Below are 25,362 nucleotides of genomic sequence, written 5' to 3' on the forward strand. Positions count from 1 at the left end.
ATGTTGTTTCTGAGGCAGAACCAAGAAATGCAGAAGAATTGTGGAATGTAACAGGTGCCAGAAGTCAGTGATTCAAAGGAAAGCAAAATCTTGAAACATTTTTCAGTTGATACAGTGAATGTTTGAGTTTGTAAAGAAGAATGCTGACACTGCTTTTTTTTGGAACAGAATGATATTCCATTTTTTTCACTTTCTATAAAGGAATAACATAAATTTGATATATTTTTCTTCATCTTTTGATTTGGAATAGAATGAGCAGTGTATTTGTGTGTATGGAAATACAAAGCTATTATAAGGATTTTGAGCTTTATTCACTTTTTTTTTTTTAAATACACTGCTATTATTCTGAACACAACTGTATATCTGTAACTCTTTAGTGCCCCCTGATGAACAACTTTAGAATTCCAACGAAAAAATACTTTTAAAATAGAAATGCGACAAAAAAAATAAAGAAATAATTCAAACATGTTATGTTGTGATCATATTTTACATTTATTTACTAAAAGATTGCACGTTATTTGACAGTCCTGCCAGTCAGTTTACAGATTAAAGAAAAAAAAATATCTATTTACATTTAAAATTTTACAAGTGCAATAGTAGTTTGAGGAAGATGAGGAATAGGAGCATAATCATATTCTTACACTAAGGGGCTGATTTATCAAAGGTCGAGTTTTTTTTTTTACCTCGAATGACCTCGAAACTCAGATAATATCTTATTAAAGAAAAAACTGGAAAGTCTAAAACTCGTTCAAATATTACCGACCTGAAAACTGGAATCGAATTCTCGAAACTCGTTCGAAATCGTTTTTTTCCTCGAAGGCTATTAACATCTTCAAATAGTTCACTGGACCTCTGCCATTGACTTCTACATGAACTCGGCACGTTTTAAGTGACGACTAGTTGAATTCGAGTTGTTCCCAGGGTCAAGGTATGATAAATCTCGAATATGATTTTGAATTATTCCCAACGCAAATTTGTGAGTTTTGACCAAAAATCCAACTGAACATTTTAATTTATAATACGAATTTATAATTCGAACCTTAATAAATCTGCCCCTTAAAATAAAGAATGAATTAAATATTATTATTATTATAAGTATTGCAAAATCCAAGTAATCAGCTCAGTACTGGACAGATTAGGAAAATGTAACTAGTGAATAATTTCTTGGGCACAGAAAGAGTGCCCTGATACACAGTAAGGTGCCAGTAGAACATGCTGTACTGATGTTCCATGTTACCGTTATAAATTATTTTTGGGTGATGGAAATGGACAATTTAGCTAAGTATCTGCAAAGTAAAGTCATTTTTGTCCACCTCCCTGCCATCTTTGCTCCTCAGACTTATATTGACTGTGAAAATAAATAAAAAGTGCCAGTTTAGGCATTTACCGTTCCATGTACCAAAGTACACCTATTGAAGGAAAAGGATTAGAATACCAGTCACCAGAAATCATTTTATACATTAACTGTCTAAAGGTTGTAGTTTAAGTACCCATAAAAATATACAGAGACCTTAGATGCAATGATTGCACCTGTTGAATGGTGGCTGAATAATATGGCACTTCTGCTAATAAGGATGCACTTCTTGGGCCTCGCTTGCTATTTTCCAGAGGGGTGGTCGTGGTGCATTTCTGGTGTGTAGGTCAGAAGAACAATCATTACCCAGAGGTGTAACAGGGCCTGTAAGCAAACATTACATTGTAGTGGTTACATGCCTTCATATTTCTTTGTACACTTACATAGTATTCACAGACTGAAAAGCCAGCAGTGATAGCTAACAGAACAATGTTTTAATGAGGAAACAAGTCAATGAATCAGTTGTTGACCTTAAAGGAGAAGGAAAGGCTAAAATTAAGTTAGCTTTATCAGAAAAGTTAGCTTTAATCCTCAAAGTAATGCTGCTCCGAGTCCTCTGTCAAAAGAAACACAGCATTTCTATCCTTCTATTGTGTATACATGGGCTTCTGTATCAGACTTCCTGTTTTCAGCAAAAACCTCCAGGGCTAGGGCTTGAGCATGCTCAGTTTGCTACTCTCTCCCGCCTCCCCTCCCTGCTGTAATTTGAGCCCAGAGCTATGAGTGAGCAGGGAGACTCAGGCAGGAAGTGATGTCACACCAAGCTAATATGGCAGCTGCTATCCTAAACAAACAGAGAGCTTCTAGAGCTGTTTTCTCAAGTATGGTAGCTTTCATTCTCTTAAGTGAGCATATACGTCCTTGATCTAAAAATAAAAACTCTGCTCTGACTTTTAGATTTGTGACATGTTGCCTAGCACAATGTCCAAATACTTTGCATACTCTGGAGTTCTTTTTTTGTAACCCTGATTACAAGGTTTACTTTGCTATGAGCATCCTGTGATCTTTGGCCTGAGAGGTAGGCAGATTTGCCAGTAAAATGCCATCTGGTTCTGCAGGCAGTTTAAGAAGAACAAAGGGCTTCAACCGACAACAAAAGGCCACAGAAAATGAAACTTGGAAGGAAAGAGAGACAGAGTATGAATCTGACCCAACAATCTGCAGCCCTTGTTGTGAGAATAACGGTGTTCAGCAACTATAAAGAATAACTCGTGTCAACACACAAAAATCACATGATTATTATACACACAGGCTTATTTATATATAATATTGAAGTTATATTTGTCTGAACTACATATTTAGAGACATGAGAAAATAACAGACCACAAATTAAGCATGCAGAGCAATTATTATAAAAAGAAAGATATATATCCATCTATCTATACTCACCATATAAATTATAATGAACACCCTTGCAATAGGATATCTTCTTAAAAATATTCCTAGACGTATACTGCAAATACAACATGGAATTATTATTGCTGCCACATTTAATTTCTCCATTTCAATTTATTTTTGTGAATTGTGCTTTTACAGTTAGGCCCATAAATCTTTGGACAGAGGCAACTTTTTTTCTAATTTTGGTTCTGTACATTACCACAATGAATTTTTAAATGAAACAACTCAGATGCAGTTGAACTGCAGACTTTCAGCTTTAATTCAGTGGGTTGAACAAAAAGATTGCATAAAAATGTGAGGAACTAAAGCCTTTTTTTTAGGGATGCACCGAATCCACTATTTTGGATTGGGCCAAACCCCCGAATCCTTGCCGAAGGATTTGGCCAAATACCGAACCGAATCCGAACCCTAATTTGCATTTTTTACTTCCTTGTTTTGTGACAAAAAGTCACGTGATTTCCCTCCCGCCCCTAATTTGCATATGTAAATTAGAGTTCAGATTCGATTCGGCCAGGCAGAAGGATTCGGCCGAATACAAATCCTGCTGAAAAAGGCCAAATCCTGGATTTGGTGCATCCCTACTTTTTTTTAACACAATCACTTCATTTCAGGGGCTCAAAAGCAATTGCAAACATTAAAAAACTGAAAATAAAATGTTCATTTCTAATACTTGGTTGAAAACCCTTTCATTGTGGTAATGTACAGAACTGAATTTAAAAAAAAAAGTTGTCTGTCCAAAGATTTATGGGCTTAACTATTTGTATGGATGCTGGGTTTCATTTGGAGGGGTTGAATTTGATGGATTTGGTCTTTTTTCAACACAACTTAACTATATAACTTTCACCCATTGACAGGGCCGCCATCAGGGGGGGACAGGGGGGAGAGTTGTAGGGGGCCCCGAGGGTAAGGGGGGCCCGGCCACGCCACACTTACTTGATTAGCGGAGCCCCCATCTTTCTGAGAGCTGCTGACTTCGGGAAGGCATGGACGTTTAAGGGGCCCTGGCCACCAATTTAGGCAACCAATTTTTTTTTTCTCATGTGGGGTCCTAGCCACCAATATTTTTTAATGGGGGGGCCCTGGCCACAAATGTTTTTTTTATGGGGAACCCAAGCCACCAATATTTATTTTGTTTTTTTTACTGTGTGATGGAGGACCTGTGGGGTGGGGAGGGCGGACCTGTAGGTGGGGCTTGCGGTGGGTGTAGCCCAGGGGGCCCAGGAAATTTTGTTGTATGGGGCCCTGCGATTTCTGATGGCGGTCCTGCCCATTGATAAATACGTTTCTAAAAATCCCACAGAATTGAACAGAAAATGGCTGAGCTTTAATTTCTGCGGTGAGCTTTAATTTCACTCTTTGATATATCTGCCCCATAGTCAGGATACATGAAGCACAACAAATGAAGGCATCTTCTATTTCAAATAAGTTTTGAGTACCAGTTACAGAAAGCTTTTTAGGCACAGGTGAAGACAGAAACAGATGAACTATTATGTCTAAAAACTGATATTTACCTGAATTGGTCTATAGTGGTTGCTGCCTTCCGAACTCTGCCATACATCCCAGGAACGTTAGCGTCTGAATCACTGAAAAGTACTGGAACATTTCTCATTCGGGCACCTATGTAAGGATGGCAGTAGGTTTGTGCACAGTGTAGTCTGAGAAGTTGTTCTATTATCTTCCTATGTTACACAGAGATTAAGTCACAGCTAAAAAGGATGACTGAGAGTTTGCCTATTGCATTTATTTCCATAGGCCAAGTGAATTAGTGTAAAACAATAATGGACATTAATCTTCACTAGAAGTCAAAACTGTAGGCACTTTTTTTAAACAGCTCATAAGATAAATACAATGGGTAAGTGCTGATTGACTTCTCAGATGGAACCTGAGTATTCATCCTTGAATTGTAACCTTTATAAACAATGGCTTCAGAATTATAGCAAAACAGACCCTTACTTCTCTATGTCAAGCATATCATTATTTAAAGCTCCTGTTTTAATTAATTAGTGTTCTTCATACGTCTAACAAAATATGGCTATTGCAGATCTATATAAATTTTATTAATAAACTAATTAATAGATAATGAATCCCACCAACGACTCTATGGTCTACGTTCATGTCACTATTCAGACATGTTATCTAGTCTTGATTGACATTTTTGATGTTTATACGATATGGTTTCTGTTTTTGTCCAGTTACATCGAACTGCTTCAAATGGCTTCTGATCTATGAACTGTAACGTAGGTATAGGGATTTATACTGCCTTATTCACACTGTGTTTCTGTACTGCCAAGTGATAGCAGAAGGCATAATTTGGCATAATGTTTTTGTAGTTCTTTGAATTCCTAGAATCAGTAGTTAAGCCAAATAGCATTGAGAAAATAGATTCCCTGAAATCAAAATTATGCATAAATAAATTAAGCATAAGAAATAGTAGTTTGCAAAGAGAATATGAAATTAACAGGGATGTGTGAGGTTAGTAGCCCAACAGTTGCTGAGGATCTGTGATATGCTCAGAGCCTATTTTTAATGTCAATATAATGTTTTCTTTATGAACTGCTTTACCTTCATTGCTGTCTATTACTGACATGTTGATAGAAGATCCATTCAAGCTACTCCCTTGTACACTCTTCAGCTGATGCTCAAGCCTTTCTAGTTGATACACTAGCGAGTTCTTCTCAGTGCTTAGGTTTTCCAGCATGGTCTGCTTCTGTATTAGAGTTTCAGTCAGCTGGTGAAGACGATTTTCCAGCTCAGTTTGACTGCTACTGCTCAGGGCCTTGTTGGTAAGCTGCATGATTTATGGGATAAAGGCAGTTAAATATATCATTCCCTATTCTATTAAAAACGGAGCAAGAACAGGAAAACCTTTATCACTACATCTGTTACAAAACTAGATGTTCCGGGAAGGACGTGTAAGGTTGTAGGTAAAAGACCTACAAGATAACGTGAAATATAAGGACAGAGACTTACCCACTGCTGTGAGGCATTTGTCGGCAGCAATTCCTAAATGTCCAGTATACAGTAGTAAATTAAGTTTAGGTAGATACCTGATTCCGTAGTTTCTGAATCTCATCCTCTCTGTCTCGGATTCTTCCCTGTAGTGTATTCTTGGTCCTGTAAAGATCCTCTTGCATGAACTGAAACTCCTTAAAATATATGTATATAAAAAATATCAGTGTATAAATGTATTAATAAAGGGAAGACGCCTAATATTGTAATCTTATTGCAGATATAAAAATGTAAAAATATTAGATAATTTAAAAATTAAAGGGCAACTATGCTCTGAAATGTTCCAGCAGATTTATACCCAATACAGAGCAATACCTTTACTGAAACATAGGTGTATAGGCCACTATGGTGTGTCTTAGCTCAGACAAAATGACCTTGTACCCCTCCTGGCTTATTCTAACAGGTTTCTAAAAATAGCAGTAGACCTGTTGGTGGCAATAAGAAAATTGTGACCAGATTTTCACTAGTCAGTTGCTGCCTAGGTAAGGTTAAGGGTTATGGCACATAAATCTCTGTTTTTGAAAGACAAAATGGTCCAAGCCCCAAATACAATTAAATTGCAATTGGCTAAAAGCATGAGTGGATTTCTTGACAGATGTTTGCCTCAGAAATGCCATGTTCCTAGTACTACAAGCCGACATAATATCTACACAGAAACTAGGATAAATAAAATGGAAAACAGTTCTACTTTCATCTTTTAATATTTCCATTAGGTGAACACATAGGGGCAAATTTATCAAAATGTGATTTTCATAAATAAAAACTCACCCATGTTCTATGCATTCCTATGGTTTTTTTAAGCATATTTATCAATGGGTGAAAGTTAGAACTCACCATTCAATAAATACACTCCTACAAATCCCATATTAATGAATAGAACATGGGTGAGTTTTTATTTATTAAAATCTAAACTCACATTTTGATAAATCTGCCCCATAATGTGGTAATCCAATTAATTATGCTCTTGGAGAGGCAGTGGTGTTATACATGTATTTAGCAAAAGTTTACACATTGTGTCAAGGAATGGTTTGATCCCTCAGTAGTAGGATGCCTGTACAGGTGCTACCCTATGTATACAAATGGTCCGGGAGTGAGCTTGCTAAATAAGTCCTCACCTGCTTCTGACGTTCCAGTTCTGCATCCAGCTCTTGCTTGGCTCTTCGTTGTGTAGCTAATTGCTCGTGCACATCCTGCAACTGCTCCCTGGCAGATTCCACCTCACTCACCTGCTGGGTCTCTACATCCTGAAAGCAGAGGAACATTTAGAAGGTGGGTGTATTATTGTCTGTGTACAACACTGGAAGTGACACTGGACTAGCTACCTCTAAGACAATTCAGTTTATTAGATTTTCAGGCTTGACTACAGGCCTGGTCAATATATATATATATATATATATATAGATGTGGGGTAGTTTGTAACACTCCAATAAAAGATATACTTTGATCACTTCAACCGTGAGTGCTCCTGATTGCATCTATTTGTTCCCCCCTGAGGAGCACCCGGGATTTGATACATTGAGGGTGAGTGCCGGTGGAATATTTGACTATATATATATATATATATATATATATATATATATATATATATATATTTAAAAGATAACACTTGAGTGTTAGTGTGTATTTTATGTCTGCATGCTTATACGATTGCTTCAGTGACACAAGATATTTAAAAAAAAAAAAAAAAATTACAATTAGTGCATGACAAAACTAGTGAGAGAAGAATGCAAAACAGAACTCATTACCAAGATTAGTTTTAGTATTATCCGAGGACTCATATGAGGCCTAAAGAATATGGAACAAATTAAAATGTTTGGGGACAGCCTGCACATTCTTTGCAAACTGGCAACCACAATGTTAATAAATAATATAATCTTCTATAAAGTATCAACTGAGGGAATAAAGACAAAGGAGTACCTGCAGCTCAGCTTTCAGTTGCTGGATCTGCCCCATCAGCTTCTGGATCTCCTCTCTTTGCATGTCTCTCTCATGTCTCATCTCCTCCAGCTCCATGGTGCTTGCGCTGTGACTGTCCAGTCCCTCAATACCAGATCCTTCTTTCAGACTGTTTATCAACTTTTCTTTGGACTGAAAAATGCAGATAAAATGCAATTGCATTTAGTGAGTCTAAAACAACTTTTTTAACAAATGCTCATGTGGCTATATAGCAATAACATCCAGTATGGTAAGCCCACATGGAATCTGAATTCTAATAATCAGCCTTTATCTGTATTGTAGATGAAACTGAAAGGCTGTAAAATGATACTTAGAAAGTAATTCATAAATTCTATAGAGTACATCATAAAAGTCCTCTTTTTTTTGAATTTGTGTTTGACCTTTCAGTTTAGCAGAAAATAGACTTATCTAAACAGATCTGACTCAGTGGGTTAGACATAGCTGCAAGGTTGTAATCTAATTCTGAGAGAGAATTTCAGTGACAAATCAATGTAACTATAAAGTTTTCAGACTGTCTGGGTTTAAGCAAAATCTGTTTCAGCCCCCTTTTATTATCATCAAGAAGTTTGTATAAATATCCAACATTCTTTGCAGCCCTGCACACAAACATACACATTACATACAGACACTCAACAAAATCAGGCGATAAAGTGGGAATATGGCGCAGATCTTTTAATAAGCCTTGAAGAGGCAATAAACGAAATGTTGAGGACTAGATCAATATAAGAGCGTAATGAGTGAATACTTGAAAGATGTTAAGAGATAAAAGCTGATCTTACCTGTAGTATTCGTGTTGCTTTCTGTTTGTAATCAGCCATTTCATGTTTCAGGGAATCTAATCCAACTTTGGATGTTTTCAGCTGCTGCTGCAAATCCTCACTCTTTCTCTTCTCTTCAATGTGCTTCTTCTCTGCCAGGATGACAGCTTCTGCCAGATTCTGACGCTCTGCTTCAATTTTACTCAATCGGGTAGCAAACTCATTCTAAAAATAAGGTATGTTTAAAGCAAATAATGAATGAATTCACAGAAGCAGTTTTCCTCATTTGTTCTGCAGTGTTACACAACATTTATTTTAATATTGAAATACTAAAAGAAAAGAAGATTAACATAAAACTTTCAAAGGAGTGGGAGGGGATGTACAGAGCTACTAGAATGGAGATGATATTATGGTAAACTAGTGAGAGAGAAGAGAGTCTCTCATAAGAAACCTAGCCTATTTAAGTACTCCACTACTTTGCTCAGTAATGGGAAGGATCGGCACCCTCCAAATGTCTGTAAAAATCCAAATTGACACACATGAAAACCCGCTGCAAATGGGCAACATTGGGCCAATTTCAAATCAATGCGTGAATGTTATTTTATGGTTAATCACATTAAAATGTACGGGTACGTTTACGTGATAACGTTTTCTCCTATTTTCCATAATATTCAACAGCAAGAGATATGATTTTCTCACTAGAATTGCATCTGGTTTTAGGGGACAATCTGAAACTGAATAAGTCTTTCTTATCTAATTGAACCTGGCCCTTTTTGTAAAAAGGGATGCATACAACATTTGTGGGGCTTGCCCCTCCACATGATATAGTCTGCCACAGCCTGACCCCATCTGTGTGCCATATTATTGTCATGTATCTCTGACGTTCGGCAAGATCAATTATGTAGTTCCCACTGAGCAGTTGAGATGGCAAACGCAGAAAATACTAATATGTAAGGTTCAAATTGATTTATATAAAATTGTGCAATAACCAATAGATTTGCTTTTTTGATCAACAAAGCATTATAAGGAAGGGACAGTGTTAGGGCGGACGGGACAACCTGCATGGTACTCCAAAAATTGTCCCAGGGGCTGAACAAATGAAAACCACAGAAGTGGCCATTACATATATTTATGTTTTTCTATTGGCAGATTAGGCTTAAACAATCAGAACAGCCATGGCCCATCTTCACAGCATTTAATCATTTTTCATTACGTCTGACCATCTTTGATCCTGTAAAATCTCAGGATTATTGGCTCCTCTGGCTATTCATGCTTAGATGTCATATGTTAGAAATTGTCCAAAGACTCAGAAGGAAGAAATCAACATATTTTGATCTTTTCGAACTATGAATAAACCACAAAAATTAGCAATACACTGAATCCAAAATTTTAAAATTTAAAAGTGGAATACGGAATCCACCGAATGATTTGGTTGAATCCCAAACCAAATCCGAACCATATTTTGCATATCAAGTCAAGCCAAGTGGATTTTATTGTCATTTCAGCCATATACAGTAACACAGTACATAGTAGAAACGAAATGACGTTCCTCCAGAGCCCCCAGTACTATACATAAGAGACTATACTGGGTACGTCAAGTGTGAGTTTCAAAACACTCTCAAAATATTGTATCATGAAAATAATAATCATTACCTTTAGTTGTCATGTGTTTTGTCACAATATTTAGGGTTTGGATTTGGTTAGGTTAGGACTAAAGATTCGGTCAATTGATACAAAAAATGCCTGGGTTCAGCCAAATCACGAACAATAGGAGAGTGGCCATGCACATGAATGACCTTTCATACCGGATTCCTTCACTTCGGCCTGTGTAGTGATCGGTCTAATACTAAGAAGTATTAGGCAGTGTATGGTCACCTTTAGGATTCTAAACCTTGGCTAGAACCTCAATATCTAGCAATGGCTTACATTATCAGTGATCCCCAACCAGTGGCTCACAAGCACCATGTCCCAGTGACTGTAAAGTAGGTTCTTAATTTTACATCCCTGGCTTGGAAGAAATCTTTGGAGATATTAGGACACAAGAATACTGCCAAACAGCCACCTGCTGGCTTGTATCCAAATGTGGTGCTGCCATATACCCAATCACAGCCTTTTTTTCATGCAAGTGTTGATCACAAACACTTTTTACATTTCAATGTCGCTCATGGATAAAAAAAAAAAGTTTGGGAACCAGACCTTGCAAGGTACTTTTCTAATTGTCAGGCTTTTTTTTATTTTGTATCGCTTCTGTAAAGCTTCTGTTAATCACTTTTACAGAGTTTCTGTACGTTGTGCATGTATTTATCCTTATAAGAGAAAGAAAATTTCCGAAACTGCTACTAAGCAACATGGCGACCCCTGTGTACGGTCTCTTCTAACCTTCTTGAAATGCTGTGAAAATGGAGGCCTGGTCAACAATGGATGCAGTTTATGGGGAAGCAGTTAGCTACAACTGATGCTGGGGAACAAGTGATTCCTCAGTTACAGCCAAAACCTAAAAGTACACAAGGATGATAACTTTCCTGTCATTATTCAGTTAATGAAATGTATAGTATATAGTTATTTACACAGACCTGCATCTGTTTGTAATTTTCCTGTTCCCTTTTCAGTGTTGACTCTGCTTCTCGAAGTCTCTCTTGCATGGTGTGTAATGCCTGATTGTGAAGACTGCTCCCTTCACTTTGGTCCTGCATTATTCTACACAAATGAAGTATCAGTAAATAAATAATAGTATCTACTACAGGGGATATTCCTATGTAAAAGATGACATTATATATGTGTGTGTATTTATTATGTCTGAAGTGTTTTTGATACATACAATTCTAGTGATAATGCTTACACACCTAGATTTTTCACTCTGGAGGGTTTCCAGAGCCTCTGTTCGACTCTTCAGCAACTGGTCTGCCTCCTGTAGTCTGACCTTCAGGATAGCCAGCTGGGAATCCTTTGCAGTCATAGCCTCACTCAAATCATCCACTTGGGCTCGAAGTTCCCTCACAGTTCGGTCATTTTTGGAATTATCCCCATTCCACTTCTCCATTCTCGTCCTGGCCTCATTCAGTTCTTCAAAAAAAAAGATTAATATTGTATAAAGTATACCCAAATTTTTATACAATAAAACCTTAATTTGACATATCTGGATTTTAACTTTTCCCACATTTTACACCATTTGAATGAGCGCTTTTCCCTGATTTTACATCATGTTTTTAATATTACACAATAATTTTGTCCTGATGTTCCCAAAAGTGGATGGTTGTCCTCTGTAAATATTATTAGTGAAATTAAGATGTTTAAAATACTAACCAGTTGTATATTTTACTATGGTTTTGTCTGTGAATAGGCAATTCCAATTAGTATGCACATTGCTTTAGGTTGTCAGAGAAGTCTTGCACGTTGTCCCAAAGTGTAATATTAACGCTGCAATACTTATTCCTTGTCATTAACACAGTGAATATTGTATCTCAAAGTTAAAAAAAAAAAGACTCCTTTGCTTATATCATTTGATTACTTAAAAGAATAAGTTTTAAAATATTTCTCTCATTTTACTTTTTCCTGGATATTCCACTATTTTTTCCAGGTCCCCTGAAAAATGTAAAATGGGGGATCTACTGTATGTTACTTTTCAAAGGTTTCCACCCACCCTGCAGTGTCATAAATAAACTGCTTGCTATGTTTTAATAACATTGTTTTGTTGCTCAGCTAAACTCTAGTCAAAATCTGATTAGGGTAGAGATTGTTTTACTGAAAAACAACACTGATTTAGACTTCAGTAACATAACATGGTTCATGACACTCAGTACAATAATAATAAATACATAAAAAAATAAAACCTTTAGGATGAACTTTGACCCTACACATGGGTCAATTGTTGATAAATATATTCTTCTAAAACACTGAAGATGGAATAACCTTCAGGCTGGTATCACTGGATGTGATGTCAGGGCTTAGTGCACATTTGACAATATCCCAGAGCACTTTACTTTTTGGCTTGCCACATCAAACTTGAATGACAGTAAGGGCCATTATAAGTTGTTGAAATTCTGCAAGACCTACTTTATTTCTAGGACGGCCGCATTCATGATGAAGAATATATCTAGACCTTTCTATAGTTTGTTATTCATGACATTTAAATTTGCAGAAATAGCATATAATAATGCAGTTCTGTGCAAATCTCAATAATTCTGCTTCTGCACAAATACCGTATATACTCGAGTATAAGCCGAGTTTTTCAGCATCCAAAATGTGCTGAAAAAGTCTACCTCAGCTTATACTCGGGTCAGCGGGCAGTAGCTGAGATTGCAGTCACTTTTAATCATTCCTATACCAACAGTTCACTTGGGGAGAGACTGCAATATCCCACAATGCCCTCTGTTGGTTATACGAAAGAATAACAGTGACTGCAATATCACACAGCACCCTCTGTTGGTTATATGAAAGAATAACAGTGACTGCAATATCACACAGCGCCATCTGTTGGTTATATGAAAGAATAACAGTGACTGCAATATCACACAGCACCCTCTGTTGGTTATATGAAAGAATAACAGTGACTGCAATATCACACAGCGCCCTCTGTTGGTTATATGAAAGAATAACAGTGACTGCAATATCACACAGCTCCATCTGTTGGTTATATGGAAGAATAACAGTGACTGCAATATCACACAGCGCCCTCTGTTGGTTATATGAAAGAATAACAGTGATTGCAATATCACACAGCGCCCTCTGTTGGTTATATGAAAGATTAACAGTGACTGCAATATCACACAGCACCCTCTGTTGGTTATATGAAGGATTAACAGTGACTGCAATATCACACAGCGCCCTCTGTTGGTTATACGAAAGATTAACAGTGATGGCAATATCAAACAGCACCCTCTGCACATGGTAGTGGGACAGTGGGACAATGCACACAGTAATCCGTTTGGCAATTCTCTGTCACCATCAACTTTGCAAAGAAGTCTGGTTGATCGATGGGGGGGTCGCTTTGGCAGAATGTGCGCAGCTGGGAGACAGGGCTGTAGTTGTGTCTAGGCTTATACTAGAGTCAATACGTTTTCCCAGTTTTCGTAGGTAAAATTAGGTACCTCGGCTTATACTCGGGTCGGCTTATACTCGAGTATATACGGTAAACAATAACATAGAACTTGAATGCTGAATTCATGACAAAAAGCCCCTAAAATAGGTGATAAACCAGGGACTGTGTTCAATGGAGAGTGATGGGGGAAAGTTCCAAAAAAATCTACAAAGCACCAATTTGATGTTCTAAAACATTTTTAGAAAATAACATTGACAGTTGGTATATTTTTAAAGCCATGCTGACACTTTCCTATTAAAACGTATAATATTGCAATATTTAGAAGAAGCCCTTCTACTCATAATAAACAAGTAAAACCATTTTCAGTATAAGTGCAGCACAAATAACCTAAACATTGTATTTAACTGTATGTATACGATAAGATACATAGTAACGTAGTATAGTAACATAGTAAGTTAGGTTGAAAAGAAAAACACGTCCATCAAGTTCAACCTTAAAGGGGTGGTTCACCTTTAAGGTAACTTTAGTATGATATAGAATTGCCAGTTCTAAGCAACTTTCCAATTGGTCTTCATTATTTATTTTGTATATAGTTGAATAGTTATTTGCCTTTTTCTTCTGACTCTTTGCAGCTTTCAAATGGGCATCGCTGACCCCATCTAGAAAAGCATATACTATGTAAGGCTACAAATGTATTGTTATTGCTACTTTTTAATTACTCATCTTTCTATTCAGGCCTCTCCTATTCATATTCCAGTCTATTATTCAAATCAGTGCATGGTTGCTAGGGTAATTTGGCCCGTAGCAACCAGATTGCTGAAATTGCACACTGGAGAGCTGCTGAATTTGAAGGGCAAATCACTGAGAGAATTCAGGAGCATAGTAAGCCTGCACCTTTGAATCCTAGCAACCAGATTACTAAAACTGCAAAATGAAGAGCTGCTGAATAAAAAGCTTAATAACTCAAAAACCTTAAATAATAAAAAATTAAAACCAATTGCAAATTGTCTTAGATTATCCCTCTCTACATCCAAAACATACTAAAAGTTAATTTAAAGGTAAACAACCCCTTTAAGTCTATATATAGCCTGCCTATCCAGAGGAAAAGGAAAGGCAAATAAAAACATTTGAAGCCTCTCCAATTTGCCTCAGAGGGGGGAAAATTCCTTCCTGACTCCAAGATGGCAATCAAACTAGTCCCTGGATCAACTTGTACTATGAGCTATCTTACATAGACCTGTATTCCCTGACTTGCTAAAAAACCATCCAACCCCTTCTTAAAGCTATAGATTAGGAATATTTGTAAAAAAAAAAAATGAAAAGGACACAGGGAAAAGCAAGTGGTGAAGTGAAAGTGTTAGTCAAGCAGAAAAGATCTGTAATGCAGTCCTACCTTCCTGTGTTTCCTTGGACCTCTGAATTAGAGAAGCCATTTCTTGATTGAGAGACTGCACCTCATTTCTTAATAGCTGATTCTCCAATCGTAAGTTAGACAGTTCATGTGACTTTGGGTTTTCAGTAGTTGAAAGGCTAGTACTAGCCACAGAGTCTGGTAATGTTTCTGCTTTGACCACAGGTTCAGTTATTCCAAGTTCAGGATGTAATGGACCCCCAGCATCTAAACAAACCAATAAGTGTAAAATGAAACCATGAGTAGTAAACTCTAAAAGTGAGCATCAAGCAACTCCACTAAATACAGCTACAATGAAATGTGACAGACATTCATTCGCTCATTTACACAACTAGTATATTCTAGTTTACCTGCTGTAGAATGTGTCTGGCACCCGCTAATGCCAGGGCCATGAACTAAGGGTCCCCGACAGGTTTCCTTGTGGGTTTTATCACATAAGGGAGTGATCCCCAACCAGTGGCTCATAAGCAACATGTTCACCAACCCCTTGGATTTTGCTCCTAGTGGCCTCTAAGCAAATTATTATTTTTTAATTCTTGCCTTGGAGGAAAGTTTTGGTTGCATAAAAAACAGATGTACTGCGAAACAGACCCTCCTATAGGCTGCAAGTCCAGATAGGGGCTACCAAATGGCCAATCACCCAGGAATATTTTTCATGTTTGTGTTGCTCCCCAACTCTTTTTTTCTTTGAATGTTGCTCACAGGTAAAAAAAAGTTGGGGACAACCCCATAAGGGAATGTCAGTCTCTGTACATCTATGTGTTATTTAGCTCAATGTCACAATGATGATGTATACATCAGTAGTAGCCACAGCCAATACACCCATTGTGAATTGTAAGAGAAAGAATTGAAATGATGCTTCCTAATCTCGTAGAGGGCCTTAGCATCACTGAAGGAGGTGGTATGCTAAGGCCCTTTATGATTTAGATTAGAAAGCATCATTTTGAATTCTTGAATTCTTTCTTCCAATGCATAATGTAATACTGACAGGTACATATAAAGATAGAACCATGTCAGCCATTTATTTTTTAAGTCTTCAGTTCTAGTCTCTCATTGCACTTTATTGCAGTAAAGTTCCTCTCCCACGGTCTTTGAACCTGTTAAAGGGATACTGTCATGTTTGGCTGCTGGGGGGAAAAAGGGAGGGGGTTGATATCACTCCAACTTGCAGTACAGCAGTAAAGACTGATTGAAGTTTATCAGAGCACAAGTCACATGACTTGGGGCAGCTGGGAAATTGACAATATGTCTAGCCCCATGTCAGATTTCAAAATTGAATATAAAAAAATCTGTTTGCTCTTTTGAGAAATGGATTCCAGTGCAGAATTCTGCTGGAGCAGCAATATTAACTGATTCATTTTGAAAAAATTTTTTTTCCCATGACAGTATCCCTTTAAGGTCTCACTCATTTACAATTTCAAGGAAAGAAAATGTTCCTTACCTTCAGTTGTATTGTGGAAGTCCTCAGCCATCGTGACACTCTGAGAGATTGGTTTTGCAGACTGATTAAGTGAAGCAGATTCCTTCCTTGTTTCTTTTTGACTCCCGCTGTGCACTTTATCTGAGCTATTGAGAAAGTCAAACAGCTGTTCATCATCAGGCTCAGACTTCTTTCTTCTCACAAACTGACTGGTAGACCTATGTGATGAGACATTTACTGAAGAATTATGGGAGCTTTCTATAGATGACTTAGTCCCAGTTTTTATATTAGCCGTACTAGCTAACATGGTTGCTTTTTGGTGTTTTATATTATCAGCTGCAGATGAGATGAAGCTAGATTTTGCCTGTGATTGATACTTCTCAGTGGTCTGCGTTTTCTCTTCATAATTTTCTGCATAGTCAGTAGTGCTACCCATGATTAGGCCATTTCCATCTTTGTTTTTCAGAGCTGTTGCAGCTCCTTGATCAACTAAATTCAGAAAACCCTCGGCCCTCCCTGCCAGATCAGTAAACCAAGACATATTTGAACTTCTTTCTCTACTTTAGATCACAAATGCAAAAACATGACCTGCAACAAAGAAAAAAAAGAAAGTTTATCATAAGCTTTATACAAACCGGAGCATTGTCACAGAAATATACTTTTTTTACTCATGTTCAGGCAGGAAAAATGTTAACAGACTATTATGTTATAATGATTTGTGTGCTTGAAAAGTGAAGCATTTCCTTTCCTATCTTCCAATCTATCATAATACAGCATAAATGCTATTGCAGTTACAATTCCAAACTGTAGAGCTGCAGAACAAAAAGTGATGCCCGCACCATTGGTTGGGGATAACATATTTACCCAACAGGTGCCCTTTAAAGGAGAAGGAAAGCTACGGAGGCATTTTATTGGCAAAGATTAGCTGCAATAGTGCAAGCTAGAATTCTATATTTATTCTGTAGAATGTTTTACCATACCGGAGTAAAAAGCTCTAGAAGCTCTCTGTTTGTTTAGGATAGCAGCTGCAGTATTAGCTTGGTGTGACATCACTTCCTGCCTGAGTCTCTCAATGCTCACTTATAGCTCTGAGCTCAGATTACAGCAGAGAATGGAGGGGGGGAGGAGCAAACTGAGAATGCGCACGCCTGGGGCAAGGAGGTTTATGCTGAAAACAGGAAGTCTGATATAGAAGCCCATGTGTACACAATAGAAGGAAAGAAATGCTGTGTTTCTTTTGACAGAGGACTCAGAGCAGCAGAGCCGGGCCAACCCTAAGCAACCTGGCCGGTCCCGGCGCTGGCTGAGTGCGTGCTTGGGTGCACATGCGTGAAACCGTGCTCTGGTGCGCATGTGCAAAAGTACGTGCGCACATGCGCAGAAGCGCATTATTACAAAAAATTAATCGTGGCAGTTGGAGAGAGATGGGACCGGACAATGGGGTAGGCGTCAGAGCAGGTCCGTGCCTGGCGCCCCCCCAGCTTTGCGCCCTAGGCACGTGTCTACTCTGCCTAACCCTAGTTCCGGCCCTGCAGAGCAGCATTACTTTGAGGGTTTACTGGTGTATTTATATAGACCTTTCTGATAAAGCTTATTTACTAGGGATACACTGAATCCACTTTTTTTAGATTCGGCAGAATCCCCGAATCCTTCATGAAAGATTCTGCCGAACACCGAACCCTAATTTGCATATGCAAATCAGGGAGGGAAAGAAACTTTGTGCGCGGCTAAAAATGTTTTAACTTCCATGTTTTGTGACGAAAAAGTCACATGATTTTAAGGATTCGGATTCGTTTCAGCCAGGCTCAAGGATTCAGCCGAATCTGAATCCTGCTGAAAATGGCCAAATCCTGGCCGAATACCGAATCCTGGATTCGGTGCATCCCTATTATTTACTTTTTACCTTTCCTTCTCCTTTAAGAAAAGTATACAATACATACATTAAGTTGTGTCTACATCACACTAATTTCATAGGGAACCTTGCTTTTAGGGACTATGGTTCAGGGTTATTTTTTAACATAGTTCCATTGAGGTAAGAGACTAGGCCTTGTTAAAACCCCCAAACATATTGAAAAAACAAATATGCATACAAAAGTGAGATGCAGAATGCCTATACATGTGTGTGTATATTACAAAAAAAATCCATATAGAATGTAAATAATGCCTATATCTAATGTAATAGCCATGTTATATATGACAACAACAGAGTTGATAAACAGATCATATTGATTAGGCAGGTAATTGCGATGGGAGCGTTGTGAATAAAGAAATAGAATGTTAAATGATGCACAAGTGAAAGCTTTCAGTGGACGCTGGTCAGTACTTTAGTGAAGTATTGTAGGGACACAAATAGCAGCGAGTGCAGAAAGTGATAGTCAAAGCATCTCTAACTACGGTGACAAATATGGCCCAGGTTAAAAAAAAAAACCATATTGTTTCTACCTCACAAGCACGGGACGCAAGAAGAATTCCGCTATGGTGTGTCACTGAGTGTCTCCTCCAAATACATCCCCCACCGAAGACGTGGACACGGAACTGCTGGCACAGGACAGGTCCCCAAACAAGGTGTCTACACCATTGCCTGACAGAACCGCAGGACCACGCCGACCATAGAGATGACGCGCAAAAGACGGAAGTGTCTGGTCTTTCCAGTTTAAAAACCATAGAGAGGAGACCGTACCTATGGGGATGTGATTATAGAAGACACTGGCCTTGTGACCGCGGGGGTTGTGGTAGGGGGACACTGAGTCAGACAGTGGGTGTAAGCTGTATCACCTAAAAGCCAATAAAAAAATATTTGGGTGCGACTGCGTATTGAAGTTATGTGAATTAGCATAAACATAATTAAGTCACATACCTCCCAACATTTTGGAAGTAAAAAGAGGGACAAAAGTTTTTTTTCGTATGTAGCGCAGCAATTTTGTGACCACACCCCTTTCTGTGACCACACCCCCTAATTACCATGTTTGTTTTACAAAATTTGGCAGGTTATGAAAGTTTGAAAATATTTCTCCTCATCTAAACTGTGTTTTTGTGTCTCAAAATTGTTACAAAGTATCTTATTTGCACCTGTTAGGTGTTCTGGGCTCTCTGCTAAAAGCCAATTAAGTGAGAAACTTTGTTTCATTTTCTGGCTGTTCAGTGCAGAGAAAAGAGGGACTTTCCAGTACAAATGAGGGACTGCGGGTTGAGCTGTCAAAAGAGGGACTGTCCCTCCGAAAAAGGGACAGTTGGGAGGTATGAAGTCATATTTATTGTCATCTTTTATTTTTCACTTAGATAAACCTGTGTTGGAACTGGGCAACAAAATGTGTGCTATTGTTCTTATGGTGACGTGTAGCCAGGGGTGCTCCGCCAATGAGGCAAGTTGAGGCTATCGCCTCAGGCAGCAGCGCCCCACTAGGTACCAGGGGCAGCAAAAATGCTGCTCCTGGTACGTTAAGAGCGAATTTCCAGGGGAGGGGGGCAGCAGCAACTGCTGCTGCCTCAGGCGGTGGAGGGGCCAGGATCGCCCCTGCGTGTAGCTTATACAAATAGAGTTCCATTATGCACGGGACTTGCCTGTGGTCATTTCATTATTGCCCTGGAATAGCTTAAAGGAGAAGTCAACCCCTTCAGCGCTAAAATCCCTCCCCCCCTGGCCCCCGTACTTGCATAGGCCCCCTCCCTTCTCCCTCCTCCCGGGCCTTCCTTCCCCCCTGGGCAAATGCCACTAACTTGTTAGTCACCCCTCCTTGCAGGTCTTCTCTTGCCGAGTTCACAGGCGCCATCTTTGTCCGAGCTCTCTTCTTCCTGTACTGATCTGCGTTTTCGGAAACTTTGTGACTTTCGGCGCATGCGCAGTAGATCCAACCGGCAAATGCCTCCTACTGTGCATGCGCCACCAAATACAGGAAGAAGAGCGATCGGACGAAGATGGCGCCCGTGAACTCGGCAAGAGAGGAAATGCATAGAGGGGGTGACTAACAAGTTAGGGGCATTTGCCCGGGGGGGAGGTAAGCCGGGGCGAAAAGGGAGGGGGGCCTACGAGGGGGAGGAATTTTAGCGCCGAAGGGGTTGACTTCTCCTTTAAAGGGGTTGTTCACCTTTGAGTTAACTCTTAGTATGATGTAGAGAGTGAACTTACAAATGTGTATTTATTCTGAAAATATTTATTTATTTGTATTTATTCTGAAAAAAATGCCCCGCCAGCGCTACGCTACCCACACCAGGAGTAGGGTTGCCATCTGGCCAGTATTTTACCGGCCTGTCCAGTAAAAATGCTGCTTGATGACAATGTTATTAATAGGCAAAAACCACAAAAATATAGGATGGCCGGTATTTTTTTCCAGAAAAGGCGCTAACCCTAACCAGTTGGGAGCTACAGGTGCGAGCAGCCATGTCCAGTCACTTGCATGCGCATAATGAAAAGCTGGCCAGAATTTCTCATGTGCGTGACGTCACATGCGCATGCGAGTGACACAACATGGCTGCTTGCACCCAGGAGCACTCTCCCGGTGCGGGTAGCCTAGCGCTGGCGGGGGGCATTTAAAAACTAAAACAAAAAACCTACTGTTATCCACTACCAGAATGCGGGCTCTATTAGCCAGCACATTTGGCTGGGGATAACATTTTTACCCAACAGGTGCCCTTCAAGATCTGGCCAAACTTTATATCAAAGATATGGCCTTTAAAATCCTTGTTGGCATATTAACTCGCATAATATTCAGCACATTTCAGAAACATAGTTGTGAAACAATTTTTTTTATGGATTTTGAATTAAGTGAACAAAGATAATCTTTATAAATTGTATGAGGAAACAAGAAACCACACAATCTTAAATTTCATTTATTTTATTAATTGGGTAGTAAGCATACCTGCTTTGGCTATACAATGCCTAGGAGAACTAGGTGAACTTTTCAATCTATCCTTGACCACTAGGGTGCAGTTATATTTCATTCTATAAAAAATTCTTACACAGAACAACTCCAAAGAAAATTATTCTCCTACCATCATATATTGAGGTATGTTGTAAATTAATAATTTAAAATGTGTGTTTTTATTGTCCCTTTAACACATTGGCTACTGGGGAGTTTACTTTTTTTTTTTTTTTTAAATTCGGGTAGTTTATTGAGTGTATAAAAGTAGCAGTTCACAAAATAAAGTCAAAACAAGGAAGAACAATGTATCACAAGTTACATGTCATAGACAAAAAATATTGCAGAAAATATAACGTGCTGCCAGCACTACTAGGCACAACAGTTCACATCAGTAATATTACATCTGCCTCCTTCCCTGAGACCTGACAGATTAAACTGCTAGAAGTTGTCTTGGTTGTTGGGGGTAAAGGTCGGTCCAGGGACCCCAAATTTTTTTAAATTTGATGGGGACTCCTCTTTTTAGGTACATTAAGCATTCAGTGTTACAGGTATCCTGCATTATTGCTTTCCAGGAAGAGAAGGTAGGAGGAGCCACCGCTCTCCAATTCTGAGTAATTAACCGTTTAGCTAGTAGTAAGGCCTCAAGAAGGAAAAACGACTGATAATGAGTCAGCTTCAAGTCTTGAATTATGGCCAGGATGCACACCTTTGGTGACCTGGTAATGGTCACCTGTAGCACCGCATCTAATGTGTCAAGAATTTTCCTCCAGTATGTAGAAAGCTTAGTACAGCTCCACAGCATGTGCAACAAAGTCCCCTTTTCCAAAGCACATCTAGTGCAAACATCCGGGGTGCTGGCACTAATATAATGAAGTCTGACAGGGGTGTAGTAAGCCCTATGGAGAATATACAGTTGAATTAGCCGTAATCTATGGTTGGGGGAAACTAACTGGGGGAGTTTACTTTGATATAGAACCCAATCTCAGATCTCTTACAACCAGTGCTGTAGAATCCACAGTCTAGCAGGTAAATGGAAAATGTGCTATTTATTACTAGGGTTTACCTTCACATTTTTTTAAAGATTTTATTTAAAAGGGACTTATAACCCTAAGAAATATTTCAAAATCCTATTTTATTATGTTAGTCAAGCAAGATGTTAGTCATAATATATAAATGATTTAAATTTTGTTTCTTTAAGTCTTGGAATTCACAATTATATCAAGCAGACAGGTGCCATTTTTGTGGACATTGTTATTAGGGCAAGCTTTGCATCATGCCAAAATCTTGTTTTTGTGCCAGAATGTGGGACCTGATGCCCTTGTACTGGCTACACAATTAGTGAGGAGGGAGGGGTATGTGGGGAGTCCAGTGACATCTAGAAAGTGAAAATAATTACCTGCTATGTCTATGGCATAGAGGAGGGTACATAGTAACATAGTAAGTAAGGTTGAAAAAAGACACATGTCCATCAAGTTCAACCCTTTAGCTTTTTTTTTAATCTGCCTAACTGCTAGTTGATCCAGAGGAAGGCAAAAAACCCATCTGAAGCCTCTCCAATTTGCCTCAGAGGGGGAAAAATGTCTTCCTGACTCCAAAATGGCAATCGGACCAGTCCCTGGATCAACTTGTACTATGAGCTATCTTCAATAACTCTGTATTCCCTCACTTGCTAAAAAGCCATCCAACCCCTTCTTAAAGCTATCTAATGTATCAGCCTGTACAACTGATTCAGGGACAGAATTCCACATCTTCACAGCTCTCACTGTAAGGCAATATATGATTGACAGCTGATATTTTTAAACACGTTTATAACAGGTATGGACATCTTAATAAAAAAAGATTTAATGGTTGATTTGAAAATGACTTTAATTATACAGATTTTAGGGGAAGATTTATCAAAATGTGAGTTCTATAAATAGGAATGAATATAACTCATCCATCTTCTATTCTTTCCTATGGCATTTTTAGAATTGTATTTATCAATAGAGTTGTCTATTTGATAAATATGTTTTTAAAAATCCTATAGGAATGAAAATAAAGTGAGTGAGTTTTTTGTGTGTTGAGTTTTAAATTCACACTAAAAGGAGTCAAAAAGCCCTTCACAAGCATTTTACATGCAAAGTGAAGCTTTTTGACTCCTTTTAGCCCTGCTCACCCTAACCAGGTTCGGTTTTCCATTTCACTACTCTCCAAGTCCTACCCCTCAGAAGACATGTTCCAATATCTTGCACTGATGAGATCTAACAAGATCAAAACAGGCTGTCTGCAAGTTTGGATATATGGCTCTTAACCATTAGGATGTATCTGTGCTATAAACCAGTGGTTCTGGATGCCAAAGGGACACAAATGAATGATTTGCATGTCTCTGCCCATGATGCCTTATGGGAATCAAAACTCTTATTTTGGTATCTAGGCAGTGCTGTGTTTATGGCACTAGACAAGTAAATATCTTCTGATTTCAGAAGGCTGCACTTTATATGTAAAATGTTTTTGACTCCTTTTAGCCCTTCTCACCATAATCAGGTCCGGTTTTCCATCATTCTAGACATAGTAGCATAGTAAATTAGATTGAAAAAAGACACACGTCCATAAAGTTCAACCTTTTAACTTATATAACCTGCCTACCTGCTAGTTAATCACAAGGAAGGCAAAAAAAACCCTGTTTGAAGCCTCTTCAAGTTACCTCAGAGGGGGAAAAACTTTCTTCCTGACTCCAAAATGGCTTTCGGACTAGTCCCTGGATTACAAGACCGGAACTAGGGGTAGGCAGAGTAGGCACGCGCCTAGGGCAGAAGGCTTGAGGTGCGCCCGGCAGGTACCTTCAACTGCTGCCTACCCCAGTCCGGTCTGGAGTCCTGTTTTTTTTGCACATGCGCGCACCTAAGTTAGGGGAGGGTGGCGTGTGCTGTGACACGACTGTGCTCAGTGGAGGCGGCGACGAGGCCAGCCAGGTTGTCTGGGGTGCCCGGCCGGCCCTGGGCATTGGCCCTTAAAGTGAAACTGACATTGAAATATGAATGTACATTTAAAATTGCCTATAGGTCATGTTGATTGTTTTTCACGGATAGAGCTGCTTTAGTAATTAATTGTTACTTGAAGTTCCTACACCTGATGGTTTTGCCAACCTGACTGTAACTTCCCACCCTGTCAGTTATAGTTTCTAAAGGACTAGTGCTGCACAAATATGGCAGCACCCTCATCAAGGAACATTGGGGATCAGATTGTTAATGTTAAAGCTTTGGGCAAATACTTTTATAGCAAAATTATAAATAGCTTGCAAAGACAATGTTATGATAGAGGTAAAAAAGGTTTAATTTCTAGTGTCAATATCACTTTAAATGTGAGGACTGGATTGGACTGGATTATATATATTTATTCAAACACCTGAAACATCTCCATGGAGACCACATAAGTTCCATTATGACATCATAAAAGTGACCAGTAAACTAGCTAAGACGCATCTGGGAAATTTCAGTTAGTTCACCCTGACCCAGAGAGCAGGAGGACTAACACTTTCTAGATCCAGATTTTTTATTCCTACATTCAACTGAACTATTTATTATGGAAGGTAGGACCAATTTGTACCTGTGTTTATGAATGTTAAGAGGGTAAGAGCTTCCATGACAATTTATACTAAGGCTAATGTCACATGGACTTGGGGATTGGCTTTTCTCTTTTGTACACAGGTGGAGAAAAGCAGATCTGCTCTCATCAGCTCCATCTTTTCTACATAGAGACACTGCATCAGCCTGTGTACAGATACACTCATTTCAGTGTAAAAATATATTTACTTTTGCATTTATGCGCCATCTGCTCCATATGTGTCTGCCTGTGTTTTTTATGCAGGTGGAGAACAGCAGCTCCTCAACCTGTGTGACATTAAACTAACAGTAGATTTATGGGATCCGTTATCTGCAAATCCACTATCCAGAAAGCTCTTAATCATGGAAAGGCCATCTCCCATCGACCCTTGTACTTGTACTTGATTCAAACTAAGAGATAACGAATCCTTATTGGAAGCAAAACAAGCCTATTGAGTTTATTTAATGTTTACATGATTTTCTAGTAGACTTAAGATAAGAAGATCCCAATCACTGAAAGATCCATTAACCGGAAAACCCCATGTTCTTTGCATTCTGGATATATTCTATTGTATTTA

The 25,362-nt window shown here is 38.7% G+C and overlaps 1 protein-coding gene across 1 annotated transcript; it reads right to left on the minus strand.

The window, feature by feature from the left end:
• Positions 1 to 471: 471 nt before the first annotated feature.
• Positions 472 to 18,973, minus strand: golga5.S (golgin A5 S homeolog). The gene is made up of 13 exons (XM_018232414.2): positions 18,787 to 18,973; positions 16,366 to 16,932; positions 14,907 to 15,131; positions 11,319 to 11,538; positions 11,049 to 11,172; positions 8,497 to 8,700; positions 7,679 to 7,849; positions 6,877 to 7,005; positions 5,800 to 5,898; positions 5,315 to 5,540; positions 4,264 to 4,369; positions 2,744 to 2,807; positions 472 to 1,678 (listed from the first exon to the last, which is right to left on the minus strand). The coding sequence occupies exons 2-13, from the start codon at positions 16,883 to 16,885 to the stop codon at positions 1,598 to 1,600; spliced, it is 2,169 nt and encodes a 722-aa protein (XP_018087903.1). The 5' UTR covers positions 16,886 to 16,932; positions 18,787 to 18,973; the 3' UTR covers positions 472 to 1,597.
• Between the last annotated feature and the right edge of the window lie 6,389 nt (positions 18,974 to 25,362).

This window comes from Xenopus laevis, chromosome 8S (genome assembly GCF_017654675.1).
Source record: "Xenopus laevis strain J_2021 chromosome 8S, Xenopus_laevis_v10.1, whole genome shotgun sequence".
NCBI lineage: Eukaryota > Metazoa > Chordata > Amphibia > Anura > Pipidae > Xenopus > Xenopus laevis.